The 26,055-nt window shown below is 42.9% G+C and overlaps 1 protein-coding gene across 2 annotated transcripts in view; it reads right to left on the bottom strand.

Moving 5' to 3' along the window:
• Nucleotides 1-16,727: 16,727 nt before the first annotated feature.
• LOC306914588 (beta-enolase) overlaps nt 16,728-26,055 on the bottom strand; it is a 21,329-nt gene continuing 12,001 nt past the window's right edge. The window contains exons 8-14 of one of the 2 annotated variants that reach the window (XM_079491706.1): nt 25,346-25,451; nt 24,804-25,001; nt 24,593-24,669; nt 23,993-24,117; nt 23,530-23,638; nt 22,586-22,644; nt 16,728-17,090 (exon numbers count right to left, since the gene is read on the bottom strand). In XM_079491706.1, coding sequence (XP_079347832.1) covers nt 17,021-17,090; nt 22,586-22,644; nt 23,530-23,638; nt 23,993-24,117; nt 24,593-24,669; nt 24,804-25,001; nt 25,346-25,451 — 744 coding nt within the window. In that variant the 3' untranslated portion in view covers nt 16,728-17,020. Of the gene's footprint in view, nt 17,091-19,494; nt 20,053-22,585; nt 22,645-23,529; nt 23,639-23,992; nt 24,118-24,592; nt 24,670-24,803; nt 25,002-25,345; nt 25,452-26,055 lie in introns of those variants that run through there. The other variant, XM_079491705.1, reaches the window with a different exon arrangement.

The raw sequence follows: 26,055 nt of genomic DNA, 5'->3' as shown, positions 1-26,055 counted from the left end.
TATAGCATGTCGTTTTTCGTGCTTTTGGACTATTTGAAAAAATGATGAAAATCATGAAAAAACGACATACTATAGTTCATGGCTTCGGACGGCATACTATAGCACGTCGTTTTTCATGATTTTGGAGGATTTGAAAAAAAGATGAAAATCATGAAAAAACGACATACTATAGTCCATGGTTTGGGACGGCATAATATATTTTGTCATATTTTCATGATTTTGGGACACCATGTCAGAGCCAGGACTTGAACCTGCAGCCTCCTGATTCCCAGGCAGGCTCTGTACCCAGAGAGCCACTGTGCATGCTGTTCTTAAAAGGCCGAATAGATAATGACAGAAGAGCCAGAGACTTGTTTCCATTGTGGTTCATAAACATTCGAACATAACAACAGCAAAAGAAACAATAGACAAATCTCCTGTTATTTTATTTTTTGTATTTTATTTTTGTATCAATGTTGTACTCAAAGGGAACAGCAGACTGTGTTGTGGCAGGTAGCAAGTAGATCAGTGACTTAGCACACTGGCTGCATGATCTGGTGATTGTGGGTTCAAACCCCACTCAAATCTTTACTTGCCAAAATCTGCCATTGACCCCCATTCTGAATTTCTCAAATTTAAAAGCACTATATTTCTAAAACGATGAAACATTTCAAAGATTCCTTTTCAGGCAAACATGTCCACGGTAAGATGAACCTAAATAGGTTTGAATGGGGATTCTAGGTGTAAGTATGTAGGACTAGTAGCATGCCAAAGTTTGTGCTATTGCCATTGGGAATGCATTGGGCGTTTAACTTAAATAACTCAGAAACTACAAAACATTTCAAAGTAAAAAGTTCCAGCATGTGTCTCCACAGAAAGCTGAATTATAAAAAGTGTGAATGGAGTTTCTAGGTGAATGAATTTTTGACGTGCCACTATCTGCCATTAGAAATTTCTCAAATTTAAAGCACTATATTTCTAAAACGATGAAACATTTCAAAGATTCCTTTTCAGGCAAACATGTCCACCGTAAGATGAACCTAAATAGGTTTGAATGGGGTTTCTAGGTGTAAGTATGTAGGACTAGTAGCATGCCAAAGTTTGTGCTATTGCCATTGGGAATGCATTGGGCGTTTAACTTAAATAACTCAGAAACTACAAAACATTTCAAAGTAAAAAGTTCCATCATGTGTCTCCACAGAAAGCTGAATTATAAAAAGTGTGAATGGAGTTTCTAGGTGAATGAATTTTTGACGTGCCACTATCTGCCATTAGAAATATCTCAAATTTAAAGCACTATATTTCTAAAACTATGAAACATTTCAAAGATTCCTTTTCAGGCAAATATGTCCACCGTAAGATGAACCTAAATAGGTTTGAATGGGGATTCTAGGTGTAAGTATGTAGGATTAGTAGCATGCCAAAGTTATAATTTTTTTCGGACGGCTTACTATAGCATGTCGTTTTTCGTGATTTTGGACTATTTGAAAAAAAGATGAAAATCATGAAAAAACGACATACTATAGTTCATGGCTTCGGAGGGCATACTATAGCATGTCGTTTTTCATGATTTTGGAGGATTTGAAAAAAAGATGAAAATCATGAAAAAACGACATACTATATTCCATGGTTTGGGACGGCATGATATATTTTGTCATATTTTCATGATTTTGGGACACTATGTCAGAGCCAGGACTTGAACCTGCAGCCTCCTGATTCCCAGGCAGGCTCTGTACCCAGTGAGCCACTGTGCATGCTGTTCTTAAAAGGCCGAATAGATAATGACAGAAGAGCCAGAGACTTGTTTCCATTGTGGTTCATAAACATTCGAACATAACAACAGCAAAAGAAACAATAGACACATCTCCTGTTATTTTATTTTTTGTATTTTATTTTTGTATCAATGTTGTACTCAAAGGGAACAGCAGACTGTGTTGTGGCAGGTAGTAAGTAGATCAGTGACTTAGCACACTGGCTGCATGATCTGGAGATTGTGGGTTCAAACCCCACTCAAATCTTTACTTGCCAAAATCTGCCATTGACCCCCATTCTGAATTTCTCAAATTTAAAAGCACTATATTTCTAAAACGATGAAACATTTCAAAGATTCATTTTCAGGCAAACATGTCCACCGTAAGATGAACCTAAATAGGTTTGAATGGGGTTTCTAGGTGTAAGTATGTAGGACTAGTAGCATGCCAAAGTTTGTGCTATTGCCATTGGGAATGCATTGGGCGTTTAACTTAAATAACTCAGAAACTACAAAACATTTCAAAGTAAAAAGTTCCAGCATGTGTCTCCACAGAAAGCTGAATTATAAAAAGTGTGAATGGAGTTTCTAGGTGAATGAATTTTTGACGTGCCACTATCTGCCATTAGAAATTTCTCAAATTTAAAGCACTATATTTCTAAAACTATGAAACATTTCAATGATTCCTTTTCAGGCAAACATGTCCACCGTAAGATGAACCTAAATAGGTTTGGATGGGGATTCTAGGTGTAAGTATATAGGACTAGTAGCATGCCAAAGTTATAATTTTTTTCGGACGGCTTACTATAGCATGTCGTTTTTTGTGATTTTGGACTATTTGAAAAAAAGATGAAAATCATGAAAAAACGACATACTATAGTTCATGGCTTCGGACGGCATACTATATATAGCATGTCGTTTTTCATGATTTTGGAGGATTTGAAAAAAAGATGAAAATCATGAAAAAACGACATACTATAGTCCATGGTTTGGGACGGCATAATATATTTTGTCATATTTTCATGATTTTGGGACACTATGTCAGAGCCAGGACTTGAACCTGCAGCCTCCTGATTCCCAGGCAGGCTCTGTAGTGCTGAGTGAGTGTTGGGCGTGTTTGCGTCAGACTTGGAAAAGTGATATTAACTATATAGGCAATATTTCAAAGTTCTCCAGAATTGAAGTTGAACTAGGAAATGTGGGACTTGAACATGGAACATCTGTGTTGAGAGTCTGATCATGAGCAGGAGCCAGTTTCTAGCATAGATATATATATATATATATATATATGGTTTCTAGGTCCTGCTCAGCTCAATCAACAGGACCAGAACACACACTCGTTACTTTTCTTCTTTCTTCGTCGTCAGATCGTCTTGGTACTACAGACTACTACAGAGCGCCCCCTTGTGACTGTGGATAAACGTGTTCTTCTTCTATGATGTTGGATTTCAGGGATCAAATAATAAAGTTTACTTAACTGAAGGCTAAAATACAAAGGAACGCTTCAACAATTCTGAGAGATGGTGTAGCCTACTGGTCCGATGATCAGGCTCTCAACACAGATGTTCCATGTTCAAGTCCCAGATCTCCTAGTTCAATTCTGGAGAACTTTGAAATATATATATTTCTAGTAAAGGGCATGACTCCGTTGAGCCAAGTATAAATTCGACATTGCACAAAGAAGTTAATATCACTTTTCTCTCTGCACAATTAGCCACACAACGTCCAAGTCAGACGCATGCCAAACACTCACTCAGCAGTCTCCGCTGAGTCAGCTCACTCTAAGACTCTTCAATGTCTTATATGAATATAATGAAATCATGTAAATGTATCTTATAAACCAATGGGGGTTGGGGTCAGGGGACCTTAGTATAATTGCCTTATTTGAATCTGAATCCAACATATAAAAAACACATTTGTGATTTTTGTTCGTTTAAATTGATTCCAGCAAACAGAAGTTTGCTAGTTTTTCCCTTTTTTGTTCAGAATTGAAAAATGGGAAAACGCTAAACGAAAAATAACAAAAACTGGTCAAGGGACCTTAGTATAAGTATGTTTGTTCAATTTAATCCAGCAAAAAGAAAATTGCTATTTTTTTCCTTTTTTTGTTCAGAATTGAAAAATGGGAAAACACTAACCGAAAAATCACAAAAATGGTGGTGCCTTAGTATAATTCTGTTTGAGTCCAGCAAACAGAAATTTGCTATTTTTTTCCTTTTTTTGTTCAGATTTGAAAAATGTGAAAACTCGAAGCCAAAACCCAGCTTTTAAAAGCTGCCTCAAAGTTGAGTTTTCAGGAGAAAAAAATCATGCAAAAAAAAGCTGTTTATTCCAAGCTTCGAAAAAGCTGGTATACATAGAGATAACATGGGAGCACGAAGCAAGAAGCTGCTTGATTATGCCTTTGGTTTTTTTGCACTACTGATTGTTACCCGTTTCCTTTCTTGTCAGTTAAAATTCATCATCACTTCCATCTTGTCCATCACCTAACCCTAACCCTAACCCTAGTTGTCTGGTACCAGATTGGTTACCATATGGTACCAGAACAAAACCAACAAAAAAGCAGTTGAATTGACTGGAACCAGTGGCGCAGTGTCTTAGGACACTACCACATGATCGGGAGATGGTGAGTTCAAACCCCAGTCAAGTTTTTACTTTCAAGACCGATTTCAGAAGAAGAAAACCAACAAAAAAGCAGTGTGAATTGTCTGGAACCAGTGGCGCAGTGTGTTAGGACGCTGCCACATGATCGGGAGATGGTGAGTTCAAACCCCACTCAAGTCTTTACTTTCATGACCGATTTCAGAAGAAGAAAACCAACAAAAAAGCAGTTGATTTGTCTGGAACCAGTGATGCAGTGTGTTAGGACGCTGCCGCATGATAGGGAGATGGTGAGTTCAAACCCCACTCAAGTCTTTACTTTCAAGACCGATTTCAGAAGAAGAAAACCAACAAAAAAGCATTGTGAATTGTCTGGAACCAGTGGAGCAGTGTGTTAGAACGCTCCCACATGATCGGGAGATGGTGAGTTCAGATCCCACTCAAGTCCTTACTTTCAAGACCGATTTCAGAAGAAGAAAACCAACAAAAAAGCCGTTGAATTGTCTGGAACCAGTGGCGCAGTGTGTTAGGACACTGCCACATGATCGGGTGATGGTGAGTTCAAACCCCACTCAAGTCTTTACTTTCAAGACCGATTTCAGAAGAAACAAACCAACGACCTATCAACCAACACATTCAAAGGCATATCATTCCCATTAATCCATTTTTCTTATCAAGTTGAAGGCATCCCGGATTTTGTTGAGGGTGGGTTGGGTGTTTCACGGTTTCTCATCAACTCCATGTTAAATCACACAATTACCCCCCAACGGACACTAGCCCTAACCCTAACCCTAACCCTAACCCTAACCCTAACCCTAACCCTAGTTGTCTGGTACCAGATTGGTTACCATATGGTACCAGAACAAAACCAACAAAAAAGCAGTTGAACTGTCTGGAACCAGTGGCACAGTGTCTTAGGGCACTACCACATGATCGGGAGATGGTGAGTTCAAACCCCACTCAAGTTTTTACTTTAGAGACCGATTTCAGAAGAAGAAAACCAACAAAAAAGCAGTTGAGTTGTCTGGAACCAGTGGCGCAGTGTGTTAGGACGCTACCACATGATTGGGAGATGGTGAGTTCAAACCCCACTCAAGTCATTACTTTCAAGACCGATTTCAGAAGAAGAAAACCAACGACCTATCAACCAACACATTCAAAGGCATATCAATCCCATTAATCCGTTTTCTTATCAAGTTGAAGGCATCCCGGATTTTGTTGAGGGTGGGTTGGGTGTTTCACGGTTTCTCATCAACTCCATGTTAAATCACCCAATTACCCGCCAACGGACACAAGCCCTAACCCTAAACCTAACCCTAGTTGTCTGTTACCAGATTGGTTACCATATGGTACCAGAAGAAAACCAACAAAAAAGCAGTGTGAATTGTCTGGAACCAGTGGCGCAGTATGTTAGGACGCTGCCACATGATCGGGAGATGGTGAGTTCAAACCCCACCCAAGTCTTTACTTTCATGACCGATTTCAGAAGAAGAAAACCAACCAAAAATCAGTTGATTTGTCTGGAACCAGTGGTGCAGTGTGTTAGGACGCTGCCACATGATAGGGAGATGGTGAGTGCAAACCCCACTCAAGTCTTTACTTTCAAGACCGATTTCAGAAGAAGAAAACTAACAAAAAAGCAGTGTGAATTGTCTGGAACCAGTGGCGCAGTGTGTTAGAACGCTCCCACATGATCGGGAGATGGTGAGTTCAAACCCCACTCAAGTCTTTACTTTCAAGACCGATTTCAGAAGAAAAAAACCAACGACCTATCAACCAACACATTCAAAGGCATATCAATCCCATTAATCCATTTTCTTATCAAGTTGAAGGCATCCCGGATTTTGTTGAGGGTGGGTTGGGTGTTTCACGGTTTCTCATCAACTCCATGTTAAATCACACAATTACCCCCCAACGGACACTAGCCCTAACCCTAACCCTAACCCTAACCCTAACCCTAGTTGTCTGTTACCAGATTGGTTACCATATGGTACCAGAACAAAACAAACAAGAAAGCAGTGTGAGTTGTCTGGAACCAGTGGCGCAGTGTGTTAGAACGCTGCCACATGATCGGGAGATGGTGAGTTCAAACCCCACTCAAGTCTTTACTTTAGAGGCCGATTTCAGAAGAAGAAAACCAACAAAAAAGCAGTTTGAATTGTCTGGAACCAGTGGCGCAGTGTGTTAGAACGCTCCCACATGACCTGGAGATGGTGAGTTCAAACCCCACTTAAGTCTTTACTTTCAAGACCGATTTCAGAAGAAGAAAACCAACAAAAAAAGCAGTTGAATTGTCTGGAACCAGTGGCGCAGTGTGTTAGGACGCTGCCACATGATCGGGAGATGGTGAGTTCAAACCCCACTCAAGTCTTTACTTTCAAGACCGATTTCAGAAGAAGAAAACCAACAAGAAAGCAATCGAGTTGTCTGGAACCAGTGGTGCAGTGTGTTAGGATGCTGCCACATGATTGCGAGATGGTGAGTTCAAACCCCACTCAAGTCTTTACTTTCAAGACCGATTTCAGAAGAAGAAAACCAACAAAAAAGCAGTGTGAATTGTCTGGACCCAGTGGCACAGTGTGTTAGGACGCTGCCACAAGATCGGGAGATGGTGAGTTCAAACCCCACTCAAGTCTTTACTTTCAAGACCGATTTCAGAAGAAGAAAACCAACAAAAAAGCAGTGTGAATTGTCTGGACCCAGTGGCTCAGCGTGTTAGGACGCTGCCACATGATCAGGAGATGGTGGGTTCAAACCCCACTCAAGTTCAAACAAAAAAATAAAGTTCCAGGGTGCAATCCCACCCCAGTATTTACTGTGACAGTTTGCTTTCCACACTGACATCAAGTAGCACAGAAAAGCTCTGTTGTAGTAACCATCAGTTAGCTCAGTGTGATGAGAGGCTGTCCTTGGGAGCCACAGGTCAAGGGTTCAAATCCCACATTAGTCATAATTGTGACACTTTGCTTTGCACACTGATTTCCAGAAGGACAACTTTAAAGCATCCCAGAAATTCACCATGATTGTGTGCCGGTAAGTGGCCCAACGGATAAGTCAGATGATATCCGTAGTATACCTAGTAGAAGTGTGCCGGTTCAAACCCGACATACTCCTAGTAGGCGGTGATGGTTCAAATCACTGACACCTAGAGTAGGAGTGGCCCTGTGGATAAATCAGATGATATCCGTAGAATACCTAGTAGAAGTATGCCGGCCGACATACTCCTACTAGGATGGTGCTAGTTCAAATCACCAACACCTACAGTAAGTAGGACCGTGTGCCGTTAAGTGGCCTGGTGGATAAATCAGATAATATCCATACCTAGTAGAAGTCTGCCGGTTCAAACCCGACATAGGATGGTGCTGGTTCAAATCACCATCACCTAGTAGGTAGGACCGTGTGCCGTTAATTGGCCCGGTGGATAAATCAGATAATATCCGTAGAATACCTTGTGGGATGGTGCTGGTTCAAATCACCATCACCTAGAGTAGGTAGGACCGTGTGCCGTTAATTGGCCCGGTGGATAAATCAGATAATAGCTGTAGAATACCTAGTAGGATGGTGCTGGTTCAAATCACCATCACCTAGAGTAGGTAGGTGGTCAGGTAAGAGTATGTAGGGGCCAGAGTAGGTTGAGGTGTAGATAGTGGTAGAGTAGGCGAGGGTTGGTCAGTTAGGGGGAGGAGTAGGTAGGGGGAGATTAGGTGAGGGGGGGGGGGGGGCAAGTGAGGTGGAGAGTAGGAGAGGAGGGAGGCCAGGCAGGGGGAGAGTAGGAGAGGAGGGAGGCCAGGCAGGAGGAGAGGAGGGAGGCCAGGCAGGCGGAGAGTAGGAGAGGAGGGAGGCCAGGCAGGCGGAGAGTAGGAGAGGAGGGAGGCCAGGCAGGGGGAGAGTAGGTGAGGGGGAGGCCAGGCAGGGGGAGAGTAGGAGAGGAGGGAGGCCAGGCAGGGGAGAGTAGGAGAGGAGGGAGGCCAGGCAGGGGGAGAGTAGGAGAGGGGAAGGCCAGGCAGAGGAAGAGTAGGCGAGGGGGGCCAGGCAGTAGTAGAGGAGGGAGGCCAGGCAGGGGTCTTCCTGACTTTTTTTTAAATAATTAGTAAATAAGTTAAAAAAAAAATCATTTTTTATAAAAATATTATAAATATTTTATTATAATTTTTTTATTTTTTCTAAAATTATTTTTTTTTAAAAATAGGAAGAGCCCCCCTGCCTACTCTCCCCCTGCCTGGCCTCCCTCCTCTCCTACTCTCCCCTGGCCTCCCTCCTCTCCTACTCTCCCCTGGCCTCCCCCCCTGCCTGGCCTCCCCCTCGCCTACTCTCCCCCTGCCTGGCCTCCCTCCTCTCCTACTCTCCCCCTGCCTGGCCTCCCCACTCTCCCCCTGCCTGGCCTCCCCCCTCGACTACTCTCCCCCTGCCTGGCCTCCCCCCTCACCTACTCTCCCCCTGCCTGGCCTCTCCCCTCTCCTACTCTCCCCCTGCCTGGCCTCCCTCCTCTCCTACTCTCCTACTCTCCCCCTGCCTGGCAGACCTCACCTACTCTCCCCCTGCCTGCCATCCCCTCGCCTACTCTTCCCCCTGCCTGGCCCCCCCCTCGCCTACTCTCCACATCGCCTGCTCCCCCCGCCCCCCTCGCCTAATCTCCCCCTACCTGACCAACCCTCGCCTACTCTCCCCCTATCTACACCTCAACCTACACAGCCCCTACATACTCTTACCTGACCCCCTACCTACTCTAGGTGATGGTGATTTGAACCAGCACCATCCTACTAGGTATTCTATGGATATTATGTGATTTATCCACCGGGCCAATTAACGGCACACAGTCCTACCTACTCTAGGTGATGGTGATTTGAACCAGCTCCATCCCACTAGGTATTCTACGGATATTATCTGATTTAACCACCGGGCCAATTAACGGCACACGGTCCTACCTACTCTAGGTAATGGTGATTTGAACCAGCACCATCCCACTAGGTATTCTACGGATATTATCTGATTTAACCACCGGGCCAATTAACGGCACACGGTCCTACTCTAGGTGGTGGTGATTTGAACCAGCACCATCCCACTAGGTATTCTACAGATATTATCTGATTTATCCACCGGGCCAATTAACGGCACACGGTCCTACTTACTGTAGGTGTTGGTGATTTGAACTAGCAGCATCCTAGTAGGAGTATGTCGGCCAGCATACTTCTACTAGGTATTCTACGGATATCATCTGATTTATCCACAGGGCCACTCCTACTCTAGGTGTCAGTGATTTGAACCATCACCGCCTACTAGGAGTATGTCGGGTTTGAACCGGCACACTTCTACTAGGTATACTACGGATATCATCTGACTTATCCGTTGGGCCACTTACCGGCACACAATCATGTTGAATTTCTGGGATGCTTTAAAGTTGTCCTTCAGGAAATCAGTGTGCAAAGCAAAGTGTCACAGTTATGCCTAATGTGGGATTTGAACCCTGGACCTGTGGCTCCCAAGGACAGCCTCTCATCACACTGAGCTAACTGATGGTTACTACAACACAGCTTTTCTGTGCTACTTGATGTCAGTGTGGAAAGCAAAGTGTCACAGTAAAGACTGGGGTGGGATTGCACCCTGGACCTTTATTTTTTTGTTTGAACTTGAGTGGGGTTTGAACCCACCATCTCCTGATCATGTGGCAGCGTCCTAACACACTGAGCCACTGGGTCCAGACAATTCACACTGCTTTTTTGTTGGTTTTCTTCTTCTGAAATCGGTCTTGAAAGTAAAGACTTGAGTGGGGTTTGAACTCACCATCTCCCGATCATGTGGCAGCGTCCTAACACACTGCGCCACTGGTTCCAGACAATTCAACTGCTTTTTTGTTGGTTTTCTTCTTCTGAAATCGGTCTTGAAAGTAAAGACTTGCGTGGGGTTTGAACTCACCATCTCCCGATCATGTGGCAGCGTCCTAACACACTGCTCCACTGGTCCAGACAATTCAACTGCTTTTTTGTTGGTTTTCTTCTTCTGAAATCGGTCTTGAAATTAAAGACTTGAGTGGGGTTTGAACTCACCATCTCCCAATCATTTGGCAGCGTCCTAACACACTGCGCCACTGGTTCCAGACAATTCAACTGCTTTTTTGTTGGTTTTCTTCTTCTGAAATCGGTCTTGAAAGTAAGGACTTGAGTGGGGTTTGAACTCACCATCTCCCGATCATGTGGCAGTGTCATAAAGCACTGCGCCACTGGTTCCAGACAATTCAACTGCTTTTTTGTTGGTTTTCTTCTTCTGAAATCGGTCTTGAAAGTAAAGACTTGAGTGGGGTTTTTAACTCACCATCTCCCGATCATGTGGGAGGGTTCTATCACACTGCGCCACTGGTTCCAGACAATTCACACTGCTTTTTTGTTGGTTTTCTTCTTCTGAAATCGGTCTTGAAAGTAAGGACTTGAGTGGGGTTTGAACTCACCATCTCCCGATCATGTGGCAGTGTCATAAAGCACTGCGCCACTGGTTCCAGACAATTCAACTGCTTTTTTGTTGGTTTTCTTCTTCTGAAATCGGTCTTGAAAGTAAAGACTTGAGTGGGGTTTGAACTCACCATCTCCCGATCATGTGGCAGCGTCCTAACACACTGCGCCACTGGTTCCAGACAATTCAACTGCTTTTTTGTTGGTTTTCTTCTTCTGAAATCGGTCTTGAAAGTAAAGACTTGCGTGGGGTTTGAACTCACCATCTCCCGATCATGTGGCAGCGTCCTAACACACTGCTCCACTGGTCCAGACAATTCAACTGCTTTTTTGTTGGTTTTCTTCTTCTGAAATCGGTCTTGAAATTAAAGACTTGAGTGGGGTTTGAACTCACCATCTCCCAATCATTTGGCAGCGTCCTAACACACTGCGCCACTGGTTCCAGACAATTCAACTGCTTTTTTGTTGGTTTTCTTCTTCTGAAATCGGTCTTGAAAGTAAAGACTTGCGTGGGGTTTGAACTCACCATCTCCCGATCATGTGGCAGCGTCCTAACACACTGCTCCACTGGTCCAGACAATTCAACTGCTTTTTTGTTGGTTTTCTTCTTCTGAAATCGGTCTTGAAATTAAAGACTTGAGTGGGGTTTGAACTCACCATCTCCCAATCATTTGGCAGCGTCCTAACACACTGCGCCACTGGTTCCAGACAATTCAACTGCTTTTTTGTTGGTTTTCTTCTTCTGAAATCGGTCTTGAAAGTAAGGACTTGAGTGGGGTTTGAACTCACCATCTCCCGATCATGTGGCAGTGTCATAAAGCACTGCGCCACTGGTTCCAGACAATTCAACTGCTTTTTTGTTGGTTTTCTTCTTCTGAAATCGGTCTTGAAAGTAAAGACTTGAGTGGGGTTTTTAACTCACCATCTCCCGATCATGTGGGAGGGTTCTATCACACTGCGCCACTGGTTCCAGACAATTCACACTGCTTTTTTGTTGGTTTTCTTCTTCTGAAATCGGTCTTGAAAGTAAGGACTTGAGTGGGGTTTGAACTCACCATCTCCCGATCATGTGGCAGTGTCATAAAGCACTGCGCCACTGGTTCCAGACAATTCAACTGCTTTTTTGTTGGTTTTCTTCTTCTGAAATCGGTCTTGAAAGTAAAGACTTGAGTGGGGTTTGAACTCACCATCTCCCGATCATGTGGCAGCGTCCTAACACACTGCGCCACTGGTTCCAGACAATTCAACTGCTTTTTTGTTGGTTTTCTTCTTCTGAAATCGGTCTTGAAAGTAAAGACTTGCGTGGGGTTTGAACTCACCATCTCCCGATCATGTGGCAGCGTCCTAACACACTGCTCCACTGGTCCAGACAATTCAACTGCTTTTTTGTTGGTTTTCTTCTTCTGAAATCGGTCTTGAAATTAAAGACTTGAGTGGGGTTTGAACTCACCATCTCCCAATCATTTGGCAGCGTCCTAACACACTGCGCCACTGGTTCCAGACAATTCAACTGCTTTTTTGTTGGTTTTCTTCTTCTGAAATCGGTCTTGAAAGTAAAGACTTGAGTGGGGTTTTTAACTCACCATCTCCCGATCATGTGGGAGGGTTCTATCACACTGCGCCACTGGTTCCAGACAATTCACACTGCTTTTTTGTTGGTTTTCTTCTTCTGAAATCGGTCTTGAAAGTAAGGACTTGAGTGGGGTTTGAACTCACCATCTCCCGATCATGTGGCAGTGTCATAAAGCACTGCGCCACTGGTTCCAGACAATTCAACTGCTTTTTTGTTGGTTTTCTTCATCTGAAATCGGTCTTGAAAGTAAAGACTTGAGTGGGGTTTGAACTCACCATCTCCCGATCATGTGGCAGTGTCATAAAACACTGCGCCACTGGTTCCAGACAATTCAACTTCTTTTTTGTTGGTTTTCTTCTTCTGAAATCGGTCTTGAAAGTAAAGACTTGAGTGGGGTTTGAACTCATCATCTCCCGATCATGTGGGAGCGTTCTAACACACTGCGCCACTGGTTCCAGACAATTCACACTGCTTTTTTGTTGGTTTTCTTCTTCTGAAATCGGTCTTGAAAGTAAAGACTTGAGTGGTGTTTGAACTCACCATCTCCCGATCATGTGGCAGCGTTCTAACACACTGCGCCACTGGTTCCAGACAATTCACACTGCTTTCTTGTTTGTTTTGTTCTGGTACTATATGGTAACCAATCTGGTACCAGACAACTAGGGTTAGGGTTAGGGTTAGGGTTAGGGTTAGGGTTAGGGTTAGGGTTATGGCTAGTGTCCGTTGGGGGGTAATTGGGTGATTTAACATGGAGTTGATGAGAAACCGTGAAACACCCAACCCACCCTCAACAAAATCCGGGATGCCTTCAACTTGATAAGAAAACGGATAATTGGGATTGATATGCCTTTGAATGTGTTGGTTGATAGGTCGTTGGTTTTCTTCTTCTGAAATCGGTCAGTGGGCACCTCAATGTTAAATTACCATCCCCAAAACGTAAGTCTATGCTTTGGAAAATGGTTGGAATAATAAATGTAAAGTATATGATTTGAACATGCCCAGTACATCTTTAAAACAACTTTATTGACCCTTCAATTCCTTGTTTATCCCCAAAATGACTGCACATCACAGGTTTTGTATTTTGTAGAAATATAGGGCCATATTACATATATAGTGTATTTGGCCACTCATTTATCAAATAAATCAGGTGCCCATTGTACCGTTATCCATCATCTAACTGTAAGACACATGCAATCAACATGCTTCCTATGCTTATACATTTATTTAACATTTATCCTTTTTTTATTCATCGTTTATTATAACTACACAAGCCTTTGTCATAACCCGGCCCGTTGGGCCTTGACAAATTGAGGAGGACGCAGTAGCAGTGTTCAAAATAACAATAGTTTATTTACAAAAGGTAACTAATATTAAATTAATATATAAATAATGCTTACAGAATGTATGAGATGTGGAAGTCAGTACGATCAGTGGTGTCAGTTGGATGTGTGGTTAGTATGGTGCATGGGTGTTGTAGTGTGCAAATCAAACAGTAAAGGGAAACAAACAGAAGGGTGCTGTCATCTGGAGAGGGACACAGATAATGGCTGGCAAGCCCTTTTTTATAGAGGTTCCAGGAGCACTGGCCAGGTGCTCCTAATGCACCTAATGCGGAGTCTGAAGTGGGCCGACACCCACATGATCTGGGAGAAACACACACAGGGCAGTACCATATACACAGCATAGGGGCCCTGTAGGCCAGGCCAAGGGGCCGTGACACCTTACATTATATTTGGGCTAAAAACCGGCGTGCTATAGTATGCCGTCCCATCTCGGAGTGATTTTCGGCTTTTTTTTCAAATCCTCGAAAATTATGAAAAACGGCATGCTATAGTATGCCGTCCCATCTCGGAGTGATTTTCGGCTTTTTTTTCAAATCCTCGAAAATGATGAAAAACGGCATGCTATAGTATGCCGTCCAAGGCCATGGGCTGTAGCCCATGGTCTCGCAGTGATTTTCGTCTTTTTTTCAAATCCTCAAAAATGATGAAAAACAGCATGCTATAATATGCTGTGGGCTGAACTTGAACCCACAACCTGTGGCTCACATATAGACAGCAGCTTATCACAGAGTGCCACCATGCTCTCTGAGGGTCTCCTCAGCTTTCCATCTCTTTCTTGTGTTCTTCTGGATGTTATTCTCCAAAACATGCTGCAGGAGGAACTAAGCAGGATTTCAACTCACAACCTCTGGCTCATATGGACGTCATCTTAACAAGGGTGCCACTGAGCTCACTGTGATTTCAAGTTGTAAAGTTGTTATTCTTGGTGTCACTTTTCAAATGGGGCCTTGGGATCATATACAGAGCATTTTAATGCTGTTTGCTGTGCATCAAAGGTGTCTTTAGCGCTTTAGTGTTATCATGGATGTTAATCAGATAATACAGAGGAGAAGTGTCATGGTCTGGCCCTCAAGAAGCCATGACTGAACACAGACAACCTGGTAGTGCAATGTGTTAAGTGGCTGTCATGATCCAGACGTTGTGGGTTCAAATCCCACTCTGGTCTTTACTCTGAAACTTTACTTTGAATAAAGAAGAAGATAAAAGCGCCAGGAAGTCTCACTCATGCAGGCTATATGATAGTGATGGTGCAGTTGGTAAAGGAAAGGACCTTGAAGTCAATAAATCACTTTCAACTAGAAACTCCATTCACACTTTATAATTCAGCTTACTGTGGAGACACATGCTGGAACTTTTTACTTTGAAATGTTTTGTAGTTTCTGAGTTATTGAACTTAAACTTACTTGGGATATGGGCTATAGCCCATCGTCTCGGAGTGATTTTCGCCTTTTTTTCAAATCCTAAAAAATTATGAAAAACGTCATGCTATAGTATGCCGTCCGATATGGGCTATAGCCCATGGTCAAAAATGATGAAAAACGAGGATTTGAAAAAAGACGAAAATCACTCCGAGACGATGGGCTATAGCCCATGGTCTCGGCCTGATTTTCGTCTTTTTTCAAATCCTCAAAAATGATGAAAAACGGCATGCTATAGTATGCCGTTCGAGACCATGGGCTATAGCCCATGGTCTCGGAGTGATTTTCGTCTTTTTTTCAAATCCTCAAAAATGATGAAAAACGGCATGCTATAGTAGCCTATGCCATTCGAGACCATGGGCTATAGCCCATGGTCTCGGCCTGATTTTCGTCTTTTTTCAAATCCTCAAAATGATGAAAAACGGCATGCTATAGTATGCCGTCCGATATGGGCTATAGCCCATGGTCAAAAATGATGAAAAACGAGGATTTGAAAAAAAGACGAAAATCAGGCCGAGACCATGGGCTATAGCCCATCGTCTCGGAGTGATTTTCGTCTTTTTTTCAAATCCTCAAAAATGATGAAAAACGGCGTGCTATAGTATGCCGTTCTGCGTATCGAGGGTGCTAAAGGGCTGCATAACCAACTTGAACCTCAGGGCACATCAACCGATGTGACCGATGGACCGATGGTCACATTCACACATAGTGTGACGGACAGGCACTGTAGACAATATAGACAACTTCAGTCACTAAAGGTTCACTAAAACTGCAAACGCCACAGGCTTCAACATTGCTTAATCAATAAGAGTATAAACATAAGCATCACATAAACAGTCAAACATTTCATACCGTGTGGTCTGATGCAAACACACTGGTGCTCTCTGCCCCTCTTGCTCACTCTGGAGTCTGGCTGTGAAATTAGTCTATGGCTCTAAGGTGAGTGAAGCTAACAGGCTTCACACGTGTGTCCTGTATCTTCTGTGTGTTATGGCCGCCTCAATGCATTTCCAATGGGAGTCACATGGTTTCATGACACAACCTTGTTGCATGGCTGTCTTCTGCCCTCTCCCCCCCCCCCCCCCCCCGTGTAACAAAGTTGTGTCTTCAAACCATGTGACTCCCATTGGAAAGGCATTGAGGCGGCCATGACACACAGAAGACAAGTGTGTCTTAGGTGTGAGTGAGGCCTTAGTGGGCTAGTCATACGGGACACCACAGGATACCTTGACGGTTCAAACCACGTGTCGGTTACTGAAAAATAACCCATTGATCAGTGGGCACGGGGAGGGCTGTGTCCTCCCTGTGGTTTCCAGACAGTACTGTAAAGTGGGGGGATTATAGTATAAACATAGATGAACAATGCAATACCTACAATTTTGTTCAAAACAATAAACGGCATTCAAATCAATAGCAAATTGCATGTGAAACACTATTGAGAAACTGGTCTCCAGTTCATGTAGGATTATCCTAAACTACTGTTGAATTACAGTGGCTTCTTCGAGCTGCCCTGCAGTACACCATTCACCTTTACCCCATGTGGGGGCGCTGTCTCAATTGTGGGCATGAATGTATCAGTGGCAGAAACTACCTGACAGGAAGAAAACATTCACACAGTGGTTTTTATTTTAATGTTTTTTATTTATTTCACACTGACGTGTGTGTGTGTGTGTGTGTGTGTGTGTGTGTGTGTGTGTGTGTGTGTGTGTGTGTGTGTGTGTGTGTGTTTGTTCTTATATAAAACAACAGTGAAGAAATGGAATCATTTCATTTGGCGGTTGTGACCCCGCCCACCCCTTCAAACCAACGAGGTGTCCCGCCTCCAATGGGCGAGGTGTTGGCGAGAGAGAGAGCGGGAGGGGGTGCTGTCAGTGGGTGGGTCGTAATGGCGATGGTGATGGGGGAGGAGGGGTCTATATGATCTTGGGGTGACGGAAGTCTTTTCCGGCGAACTTGGCCTTTTCTCCTAACTCCTCCTCGATCCTATAGGAGAGAACACACAGGTTAACGATCCACGTTCAGCGCTTATAGCTCCCTCTGTCCTAGTCTTTAAAGCCCAAACCACACCAATGGGTCGAGAGACGCAACGAAACGGTTTCAGCGTTCGTCCCAGCAGTGTGATAAGTATGGTTCAATTAATTCAATGCATGCGTCTACTCGCAACCGTTTGGTTGCAAGGAGTTGCATGGTGATCCTATTGGTGTGGTTCGGGCTTTAGATTAAGACTATCGTAGATGTATTTGAGCGATTTTTGACATTTTCATATCATCTACGAGAGTCTAAAGTGCTCTTTTCCCTCCTGTGGTGATTAGGGGGAGGGGGTGATGGATATAGGTGTGGTTATTGTTTATCCATTCTAAACATCGTTACACAACAGCTCGTGTTGTTTCTGTGTGATTTATTCACCTGTTTGTGGCTCAAACATGTACATACAACCCTTTTCATATCAAGGTCCATTAAGTATTTGACTTTGGAGCCACGGCCACCATTATTTAGCCTCTCTAACCCAAGGGGGCAGGCAGACTTTCCAACGTTGAAGCTCTGGGTCCTAGTGGTAGGAGGAGGGACTACAGGCGGACCCGTGGATTCATGACCGGGAAACCCCGTGCAGCTGGGCTTTAACGTTGAGCGCTCGGTTGCCCTACGTCACTCAGGACCTCAAAGTTGAGGTCCTGGGAGGGACTTCCGGCAGTCTTCCGGGTGCTTCAAAACGCCACTGAGCAACTTCCACTGACATGAATAGCTGGGGGGGCGGAGCTTCGCGCCAGTTCAGTCTCTATTATATATATACTCTATGCTCTAACCCAACACTTCAAATATTTTGTATTTTCGATACAATTTTGTCCACAATGCCATGTTGCATTAGAGCGTTACCACCTCTCCATCATTTAGCTATAGGGACCACCTGGAACCTCCTCACGGACCACTGGTGGTCCCCGGACCACTGGTTGAAAACCACTGGTCTAACCTAACCTCATGTACATACATACCTGCTGCTATGTGGACCTACCATTATTTTAATGCATGTGTAAATAAATACATAATATATGTAATAATATTCTTATGTTGGTTTAAAGTCACTCTTCTGCTGGGTAAGGAGCTTAAGATGCATCACAATGTGGACCAGGATGATTCTGCGTGAATACATTTACGTTACATAAACCATATTAGTCGTCTCTACTAACTAACTTAAGTTCATTGTCGATTTTACAATAACTTCCATCGCAATGACAATGTGTGCCAACACTAGACTACATGCTATATGTAAAAACACCCCTATTTTTTAGATCATAAAAATTATTTAATGCTATACATAAATAAGTGAGGAAACAAAAGCATACACAATATAAATAAACTAAACTATTAGGCTACATTAGGTACATTGTTACTTTTTTAAATGGAGTTTTAAAACAAATAGTTTTAGTTTACGGGTTAAATCAAATCAATTCAGAACATAAAATGGCAATGAGGCACAATGAGAATTAGCCTTTAGCTTTAGCGTATAGCGTTGGACTATGTTAAATAGCATTAGCATTTAGCTTTAGCCTATAGCGGGCACTATGTTAAATAGAATTAGCATATAGCAATAGTTCAGGCTACGTCTTTTAAGTTCAGCTTGCGGTCGGCTTGTTCGCAGCACCATATCGCGTTAGAGACGTTACTGCGTTTGCGCTGCTAGCATTTTGTTTTACTAAAAGGGCAAAAAAAAAGTCAGTGTTAATTTAACTTCAAATCTACAAGCTCACAATCGAAGACGGCAGATCTACAAGCACACATCAGATCTACACAGGCACACAGCAGGACCTGCGAGCTCACAACGCATTGCGGCGCGACGCGTTATGAGCTTGAAGATCTGCTGTTTTGATTTTTCAGTGAGCGACACCGTCGATGGACGAGGCTCCATTTGGTTCCTCTTCTTTGAGTTAAATTAACACTGAGCATTTTACGGTGTCTGTTTATGAAGTGCCCTGTCTTACAGTCGATGTCACGTACAAACTTATTTCTCTACATTATTACAAACACAACTCGTAAAGTCGCAGTTTACGCTCGAATGCGTTAAAGTACTCCACGAATGAAAAGGTACTTCACACGATGTATCTGGCTGTCTTGTATTAACCGACGACAAAGCAAACGTGAGCAGAAATATGGAAAACGAAGATGCATCGTATAATCGGATCGTTAGCAAGTGAATCGTACAGGAATCGTGAACGCATCATGATGCATGGCAAAATGGAATCTTTTTAAAGTGAATCGCTAAGGGAATCGTGAACGCATCATGATGCATGGCAAAATGGAATCTTTTTAAAGTGAATCGCTAAGGGAATCGTGAACGCATAATAATTAGGGATGGAGCTCGAAACCCTATACCCGAAAAAACCCGATAACAAGCTTATTGAATACCCGGTATCAATAAGCTTTGGGCTTATAAAACCTTGTTATCGAGCATAGCGGCCCATAACGTCAAACAATCAAGACAAGGGGTGATCAAGAAATAAATCTAATCAAAAGTAAATAAGGTCAATTGGCCTTCCGTCTGTTAGAAAAGTACTGTATTTGAATAGTAAAAGATGCTGGTTCTGTTGAGAACTTATTGTCGTCTCCCATCTTTCCACAAAATAATACAAAATGCTCGATAGTGGGAGTCGAAAAAGAACCCAGCTCGATAAGCCTGATCGATGCGGTGCTCGTCATCAATTAAAAATAACAAGCTCCATCCCTAATCATGATGCATGGCAGAATGGGGTCATTAAGTGAATCGTGAACGCATCATGATGCGTGGCAAAATGGAGAGCCGCCAGGTGAATCCTATTGACTCAGACTGCAGATTCGTTTGTTCGTTCACACCTCTAGGTGTCGCCACAGCTCTTAGATCTTCACGATCTTGGGGTGACGGAAGTCGCGTCCGGCGAACCTCGCCCTTGTGAATCCCAACTCCTCCTCAATCCTGAAGGTCAGAAGGTCAACATCAAGGTCAGAACAAAAACGGTCAGGGTTCGTTCTAAGCCCTTGTCGTTTTAGACTTTGTCGTACGACGGTGTCGTGCACTGACGGTAGCATGACCGATATCAGATCCACAAGCTCACGTGATGCGGTGTTATTAAATCTACAAGCTCACAACGCATAGCAGGTTTTTTCAAATGCGGCGTCCATGCTGACAGAACATAACCCGACCCCGCCAGATGGTGGCGGTATTGATTCACAAGTTCACAACATGTGAAGCAAACCTCTTCCATCTGGAGGAGTCAGGTTAGACAGAACAGAGCAGAGCAGGGGTCTTCATGAGAGGGACCCCTTGTGGAGGAATGTCTTCCATGCACCTCCATGAGAGCTAGTTCACCATATCTCTGCTGTCTGGAAGAAAAAACACCTAACTCCAAAATGTTCATTTTTCTGGAAAAAAAAAAAAACATCCAGCTCAAGGGGACTTTTTTTTTTAAATACTTTCCGTTGGTTCAATATATATTTTAACCAACGCAAAGACGTGAAGTGTGTTCAATAGCACTGATTTTTGAAGAAAAGAAAAAAGATGGCTAAACGGGTGGAGTTAGCTGCTTTGGCAGATAGTTTGAGGATCCAATGAAGTTGGATCCTCTTCTTAATAGGTTGGTTCAATATTTTTTTTAACTAACACACAGACATAAAGGGTGTTCAATAGCATTGATTTCTGACATAAAAAAAAATCAAAAACCTCAAACATGGAGTTAAGTGGTTTGTTCCGGACAGCAACGATATCTGACTAATTGCAGTGACCATGGGTTGATCAATGTCGTTTAGACATTCTGTTAATTTGTTTGTTTGTCAAGTGCAATGCCTCTGAGCTGAGGACCTCCTAGGGGTGCCTGAGGACCCCCTAGGGGTCCCGGACCACCTGTTGAAGACCCCTGTGGAAAACCGTTCACAAGACAACCGGTTAGTAAATGTTTACACGATAAGAGACCGTTCCATATGTATAGTGAGAGGGTCACTGGAGGATTTTAGAATGTCATTTATACTGAAAGGTCACTGGAGGATTTGTTAGAATGCACTGACAGAAATGAGTCGTCCTTGACCCAACCCCTGTGGTAAATGATTGACCACACACCAAATAAACAGCTTTTGGTAAAAATCCTTCTTCCTAAAGATACTTCAAACTATTTGAATGGCAGTTTAGATTAGGTTAAAAATATGAATTTCCTTTTCTTGGAAAGTTAAAGTTAAAGTTTTTTACTGTGTATGCTGTAAAGGCTATGTATTTTAGATTGTATAGAGTCAAGTATATATCTGACCCTCCCCTGGACTCAAATTAAAGCATATACCCTCCCTTGTTTTCCTCCAGTGGCCCCTCCCACAAACATTGAACGGTCCCTAAACCAGTTTACAAGATGCTAGTAGAGAACGGTTTAGAAACGGTTACGGACGAACTGAAAAAAATAAAATAAAAATCACTTTCTCTTACACCCTAAAGCCCCCAAAAACAGCATGCATGATAACGCCGGCAGGTACCAAACGTTTTTCAACCAATAGTATTGTGACATGCAGGTATTAAGGCCACTCACATTTTTCAATGTGCTGTGTGTATGAATGAATGTCAACAAACATGGCTGCTGCCACGCGTTAAGAATGATTTAGTTCTTAGTAGTAGTTCTTAAACAGTACAATATAATTTGTTTATGGAAACAATTTGAGGCCAGATAATAGGCAACGCAGAGACAGAAACTCCATTTGGCACTGCCTTGTTTGATATTTGTTAATTTGTGGTTTATCTAGCGTGACCTCTAGGTAAGGTGGGTCATGGCATGCCCTAAAAAGGAGCTCTGATAGCTGGGTAAAATTAACTCTCATAGCTGGATAAAAGTGTCGGTTCAACGCCGTGCACAACGCTGTGATTGGCTACGATGCATTTGGAGCCTGCCCGCCATCGCTGTGATTGTTTCAGACACGCACAATTCCCGTTCCACTTCCCGCCACGATACGGAAATTAAACACCAGTTAGTAAATGTAGTGCTCCATGCTAGCAGAGAAGTGTTTACTAAAGATACCCAGTGAACTAGTTAGTGAACAAGTTATCCAATGTCGTTCTCCATGCTTAGAAGTGTTTACTAACCAGTGAACTTAGTGAACTAGTTATTAAAGTAGTTATTAAATGTAGTGCTCCATGCTTAGAAGTGTTTACTATAACCAGTGAACTGGTTAGTGAACTAGTTAGTGAACAAGTTATTAAATGTATAGTGTTCCATGCTAGCAGAGCAGTGTTTCATGCTATTATAAGTATGTAAGTGCTTCATACATGCTAGTATAGAAGTACTTACTAAGATACTTCTATAATAATAATAATAATAATAAAGATAACCAGTTAGTTTAACTACCGGTAGTCAACTAGTTTAGCTAGTTAACTAGTAGGCTCCATGCTAGCAAAGGTGTTTACAAGGTAACGTTTATTGTTCATGGAGAATAATGATGATGATGATGATGATGATGATGATGATGATGTCACTCACCTCATCAGCTGGTTGTACTTGGCCAGACGCTCGGACCTACAGGGGGCGCCAGTCTTGATCTGAGGGACAGACAGACAGACAGACAGACAGACAGACAGACAGACAGACAGACAGACAGACAGACAGACAGACAGACAGACAGACAGACAGACAGACAGACAGACGTCATTCACGGCCCAGCAGATTATAACCTCAATGACGTTTTGGGGAGAACTTTATACTTTATTACCTTAGTAGTTAAACCTTTTCAATCGCTAGATTAAAGTTTTTAAAAAAAATTAATCATGACATGCGGTTAGTAAATTGTGGTCCTATTATGTTTCTAGGGTTTCTACTGGTTCTACCTAGTGAAGACCCGCCCTCGCTGCAGTTGCAGCCAATAGCATTCCTTTTCGGTTGAATTTCAAACCGGATATATAGAAAGATGGCGGATTTGAAATAGCTGTCTTCAAAACGGCTCTGTCTGAAGAGCCCTGACAAATGAATATCACCATTTTTACTGTAAAGTGCGTGTTTAAGGTGTGACAGTAAAGTTCTTTGTCCATTTATTTTGTGAAGGGCCACTAGCCCCTCCTATGCCTAGATTTGAGTGTGTGTGTACCCCATAGCAGTGATTTGATTGGCTGAGCAAAGTACGTATTGAGCCGAGTGGAATAGTAAGAGAGTGGCGACACGCTTTGATCTCGCCGCAAAGCGGGTACCTATGGGCTATAGTTCCCATTGAGATAGGATGAGCACTTCCGCATTCCATTGTTACAATTGGAGTCAACGCTAGTGTCGCCACTCTCTTACTAGATTACTCTGGTATTGAGGATAAAAAGTGAGGACAGAAAATTGAGGACGCCACAAGTGATTATCCTTGAGGACATGAGGACTTGAGGACTTGAGGATGTGTATGTGTATGGCAGTGGGTGTAGGGGTGGTGTAGTAGTAGTATACTGTACCTGTCCGGTGCACAGTCCCACCACCAGGTCGGCGATGAAGGTATCTTCAGTCTCTCCGGAGCGATGGCTCACCATCACACCCCAGCCGTTGCTCTGAGCCAGCTTGCACCTGGAAAACATGGACATGTTATAGAGACAAGGTTCAACCTGGATTAGAGATGAGACGAGGAACAGGGTGTTACCGCGACCTCATATAAACTCATTGGCTGCCACCATTGACTCTATAGAAGATCTACAGATCTGGTAACGGATCTACAAGTCTAACTCACGCCTTGATGGACTTGGTCAATTCTCTCATCAAGTTTTGGTTTAATCTTAGTCTTTTGAATAACACACCATTTAGTCTTAGTCCTATTTAGTTTTCTGAAATTGCTTTGTCTTAGTCTAGTCTTATACGACTAAATAACAAAAACCTTAGAATTTTAGTCTTAGTCTTAACAGATCTACAAGTATCTGTACTCACGCCTTGATGGACTCTGTGACGGAGCCGATCTGGTTGACTTTCAACAGCAGACAGTTGCAGGCCTTCTTCTCCACGGCTTGCTGGATACGCTTAGGATTGGTCACCGTCAGGTCATCACCTACGACCTATAGAACATCATCACACTGTCAGGACCCATCACTATGATGTGTAGATCTACTGTCTGTCACTGTCAGCTCATGATATAACACACCATTCTATCCTGATAGGATAGGATCCTGATAGTAGTGTCTCTCCGAGTCTACTTATTGATGATGAACTACAATCTATAGAACACAATCAGACTGCGTGTCCTTTCTTAAAATAATTTAGTAGTAGACAATTACCTCTTTTATTCACCAATGTAGTCATTATATGCCAGTTGATTCAAACGTTTCTTATGTGTTGTCACGTCTGTTGTATCCTATTACTGACTCGCCTGCCAGTGAGGAGCCCCCACCGGGAGGACATAACTGTACTGTCGTATCCCACTGGCTCGCCTGTCTGTCTGTCTGTCTGTCTGTCTGTCTGTCTGTCTGTCTGTCTGTCTGTCTGTCTGTCTGTCTGTCTGTCTGTCTGTCTGTCTTGTCTTGTCTGTCTCACCTGGATGTCGGTGGTGGCAGTGAACTTGGACCAGTTCTCCCAGTCATCCTGATCGAATGGATCCTCAATAGACATGACTGGAGAGAGAGAGAGAGAGAGAGAGAGAGAGAGAGAGAGAGAGAGAGAGAGAGAGAGAGAGAGTGTGTGAGTGACTAACCTCTTGTACAGGACGTTATATCAGATCTACATATCATAAACATGTGGTATTTACCAGGGTAGCCCTTGATGAAGCTCTTGTACAGATCTCCAAGCTGGTCTCCAGAGATGTGTCTGGCGGGGTCGTCCTTTGACTTGAAGTCCAGGTCGTACTTTCCGTTCCTGTAGAACTCGGACGCTGCCACGTCCATGCCGATGATGATCTTGTCTGGGTAGCCCGCCTTATCGATGGCCGTCTTCAGCAGCTCCAGAGCTGAAATATTAATATTACATTAATATAACTATAATACAACTTTTATACAACTTTAATACAACCTTATCATCCTAACGATGATGATCATATCTGGGTATCCTGCCTTCTCAATGAATGAAAGCCTGTCTCACCCTCCCATTGTTGTAATGAATGAAAGCCTGCCTCACCCTCTCAGCCTGTCTCACTCTCTCAGCCTGTCTCACCCTCTCATAGTTGTAATGAATGAAAACCAGTCTCACTCTCTCATAGCTGGAATGAATTGAAAGCCTGTCTCACCCTCATAGTTGTAATGAATGAAAGCCTGTCTCACCCTCATAGTTGTAATGAATGAAAGCCTGTCTCACCCTCATTGTTTTCCAGGATGTTGGGAGCGAAGCCGCCCTCATCTCCAACGTTGGTGGCGTCTTGGCCGTATTTAGCCTTGATGACGTTCTTCAAGTGGTGATAAACCTGGAAATATAAATAAATGACATTATGATACACCTGTAAATATGTACAATAAATATAAATATATTACATTATGACACACCTAGCAATACACTTTATTATGTTACGATGCCGTTCTTCAAGTTATGATACACCTATAGAACATTACATTACATATAAATATATGTAATGTGTCCCTAGGGGATACGGGGAGAACACGCACACTCCACACAGAAAGGACGCCCCCTAGGGGACACGGGGAGAACACGCACACTCCACACAGAAAGGACGGACCCTAGGGGACACGGGGAGAACACGCACACTCCACACAGAAAAAATATTAATTAATTAATTATTAATTAATAACGTTTATAAAGTTATTTATAAATATTTATAATGCGTATACAGTTATTTTTAAAGCTATTTATGAAGTATAAATAAGTATTTACCTCGGCTCCGATCCTCATGGCCTCATGGAAGTTGTTTATAATGCTTATAAAGCTATTTATAAGTATTTATAGAGTATTTATAAAGTATTTATAATGTAATTATACCTCGGCTCTGATCCTCATGGCCTCATGGACGTTGTTTATAATGCTTATAAAGCTATTTATAAGTATTTATAGAG

The sequence above is a fragment of the Electrona antarctica genome, assembly GCF_951216825.1.
Source record: "Electrona antarctica genome assembly, chromosome: 21".
Taxonomy (NCBI): domain Eukaryota; kingdom Metazoa; phylum Chordata; class Actinopteri; order Myctophiformes; family Myctophidae; genus Electrona; species Electrona antarctica.
This window is presented reverse-complemented; position numbering and strand designations above follow the sequence as displayed.